At 37.1% G+C, this 3,570-nt stretch overlaps 1 protein-coding gene across 1 annotated transcript; it reads left to right on the top strand.

The window, feature by feature from the left end:
* LOC109821186 (protein FAR1-RELATED SEQUENCE 5-like) lies at positions 1,154-2,947 on the top strand. Its single transcript, XM_020387375.1, has one exon. It carries the CDS (start codon positions 1,154-1,156, stop codon positions 2,945-2,947), a length of 1,794 nt encoding a protein of 597 aa, XP_020242964.1.

Here is a 3,570-nt window from a genome sequence, read left to right on the forward strand (position 1 = left end):
TTTTTTTTTTGGGATAAATTACACTAAATCCCCAATAAACTAGGGTCTTTAGTACTTAATTTATGAACTACTTCTATCTATACTTATACTCTTATACTTTTTTATGCTATGTAAAAACTTCTGATTGCCTCTTTTATAATTTTGGATAAGTGTTTTTTTACCCTTTTTGATGAAATAATTTTGGATAAGTTAATATCAACTACATTTGCTTATGAAACACCAACTCTCTCTATATATACATATATACCCATATATATACATATAATACACATATATATAGAGAGAGAGAGAGAGAGAGAGAGAACTTTTCAGGTGCGAAAACTTTTCGCACGGTTTACTGTGCGAAAATCTCCGCCAGCCGTCCGATAGCAGTGAACGGCTTAGATTCTCCCATTCAATAAATTCACTTTTTAAAGATGCATTCTCGTGACTTTGTTGTTCAGATCCCCAGACTCCGACCCCAGAGCTCTCTCTCTCTCTCTTCCGACTCTCCTCCGACCCCCAGAGCCCTCTCCTCCCTTCTCGCCGTCGACCCGACGGTGCTAAATACAACACCCTGATTCAAGCGTCGAGCTGCTCCGACGCCTGAACGCCGTCGAGCTCCGCAGAGAGAGACCCTCTCAGCCGTCGATCAGCGCCGACGGCTCTTGGTGAAACCATCTCGCCGTCGATCAGAGCCGACGCCCTCTCGCCGTCGATCTCCGCAGAACCCAAACCCTCTCGCTTGAATCAGGTGCGTTTTCATCTTCTCACTTGATTTGGGGAAACTTTAACCCTAATTTTGATTTATAGCTTGGTGTTAAGACTTCTTGCTTGACATTTGTAGTCTCCTGTGACGGTGCTATTTAGCTGTAGGCTCATAAATAAATGAAATATGTATTTACTTTTGCGAGTATAGATTTCTGTCCTAGTCCAATGCATTTAGGTTACAGTTCTTTACCTGTTCCTCAAGAGTCCGGCTACTAGAACATGGAGAAGTTTTGCCATTAAACTAGTGCACAGTAGTCTTTGTCAATTATGAGATGCTTCACCATATAATAACTATTTACAGGAAACACCCCATATAATAACTGTGAACAGAAAAGATATTTGTTTATGTTTGTTCTTGATGTTTGTTGTTGATGTTAATTTTTGTAGGTAAAAATTGTTCTTGATGTCTGATCCAATAGAAACTGAAGATGGTTGCTCCCATGTTGTTGATGACTTAGTTATGCCAATTGTTGATGAGCACCTAAAACCAAAAATAGGAATGACTTTCGACAATTTAGAAGAAGCTGAAAAATTCTACAAAAATTACGGAAAGGTCGGAGGTTTTGATATCCGTAATAGCACAACAAATTATGGGAAGGATAGAGAGTTAATTGGCAAAAGTTATGTTTGTTCGAAGGAAGGAGTGTTAAAGAGCAAATCGTTGGAAATTCGACGATGTGGTACAATTAGAACAAATTGTAAGGCCTTGATTCGTTTGAAATTAGACAAAAACATTGGCATATGGAGTGTCTACAAGTTTGTGGAAGAACATAATCATACAATTACTTCACCGAGTAGAACTCATTTTCTAAGGGGAAACCGTGAGGTAACAAGTGCGAAGAAGACATTGATAAAGCAGTTTGGAGAGGTGAACATTCCAACAAACAAGCAAATGGCCTTCTTTGAAAACTCTAGCGGAGGTTTTCATAGAATTGGATGCATTGAGACCGATGTGAGAAATTATGAAAGAGATTTGAGAGAGGAGAGGCGCGGTCATGATGCACAAATGATGTTGGATCATTTCAAGTCGGAACAAGAGAAGAATCCTTCATTTTATTATGTTTATGAAGTTGATGAAGAGAAGCGCTTAACTCATTGTTTTTGGGTGGATGGCATTGCTCGAATGAATTATCAACACTTTGGCGATGTTGTCTCCTTCGATGCCACGCATAACACAAATCAATATGGCTTGGTATTTGTGCCGTTTGTAGGCATAAATCACCATTGGCAAAGTGTTTTTTTAGGATGTGGCTTGATCCCAAACGAAGAGGCGAAGTCTTTTGTATGGTTGTTTAACAAATGGATTGAAGCAATGGGTCATCCTCCTTCAGGCATGATTACAGATCAATGTCTTGGCATATGCAAGGCAATTGAAACAGTTTTTCCAGAAATTCGGCATAGGTTTTGCATTTGGCATATCTTGGACAAAGTTTCTGAGAAGTTAGGTAAATGGGCTTATAATATGGAATTTATGAAATCTTTCAAAGATAATATTTGGGACTCCGAGACTGCTACCTCTTTTGAAGAGAATTGGGTTTCAATTCTTAAGAAAAATGGATTGGAAACGCATGATTGGCTAAAGGATATCTATGAAATTCGTGAAAAATGGGCTCCCGTTTATCATAAACAATACTTTTGGGCCGGAATGTCTAGCAGTCAAAGAAGTGAAGGGATGAATGCATTACTAAAAAAACATATATCAAGGAAAAATTCACTTCATGATTTCGTGACCATATTTCAGAGGGTCTTGGCGAGACAAAGAGAGGGGGAGCTTAAAGAAGATCATTGCACAGTAGAGAAAAAGCCAAAATTAAAGACTTTATGGTCAATGGAAAAACAAATGGCCCAAATCTACACGAAAAAAATCTTTTATATTTTTCAAGACGAGCTTCAACCTAGCTTAATGTATAACATTGAGCTAGTAAAAGAAAATGAAAGAGAAAGTACTTTCCAATTAAATTTTTGTGGTCATGATGAAAAATTGAGACATATTATATATTGCAAAACAACTAAAATGGTCCGTTGTTCGTGTCTCATGTTTGAATTCAAGGGCATTCCATGCCGACATATCTTGGCATATCTTAAAATTACCAATCATAGTGAGTTACCGGAGCAATATATTCTAAAAAGATGGTGCCGAAATGTCAGAAAAAGGGTTGTTCTTAGAGATGGAGTGTTCTCAAGATATAGTTCATGAACCAAGTCAAGCAAGAACAAAAGGAAGGCCTAAAGGGAAGAGGTTAAAGCCATCGAGAGAGATCCGCAGATACCGGCCTAGGAAATGCAAATTGTGTGGAAAGCGAGGACAAAATCATGATAGCAGAAATTGCCCTCTAAAGTTGTCAAGGTAGTGTATCATTTGTTTTAGTAATACTATAATACTATTTCTTTAAACTTTTTTTAAGTTGGTGCAATGATCTTTAATATGTTTTGCTATAATCAAATTTTTTTATAGTGATTCAATGGAACAAGATAACATTGATGAAGCCACGGATGATTTAGAAGATTCATTTGAGGAAGGTAATGGTTAATACATACGGATGATCTTTAAACTTTTTTTAAGTTGGTGCAATGATCTTTAATATGTTTTGCTATAATCAAATTTTTTTATAGTGATTCAATGGAACAAGATAACATTGATGAAGCCACGGATGATTTAGAAGATTCATTTGAGGAAGGTAATGGTTAATACATACGGAAAAACTTGTACATTGCCATTTGTATTATATAATGTGATTTTTTGATGAAGGCAGAGCACCAATGGGTTTAGTTTTGTATCTTTGGTTATGTATTTGTGTGGTACCCCAAGTGAATGATGTT

The sequence above is a fragment of the Asparagus officinalis genome, chromosome 8 (genome assembly GCF_001876935.1).
Source record: "Asparagus officinalis chromosome 8, Aspof.V1, whole genome shotgun sequence".
In the NCBI taxonomy this organism is placed as follows: domain Eukaryota; kingdom Viridiplantae; phylum Streptophyta; class Magnoliopsida; order Asparagales; family Asparagaceae; genus Asparagus; species Asparagus officinalis.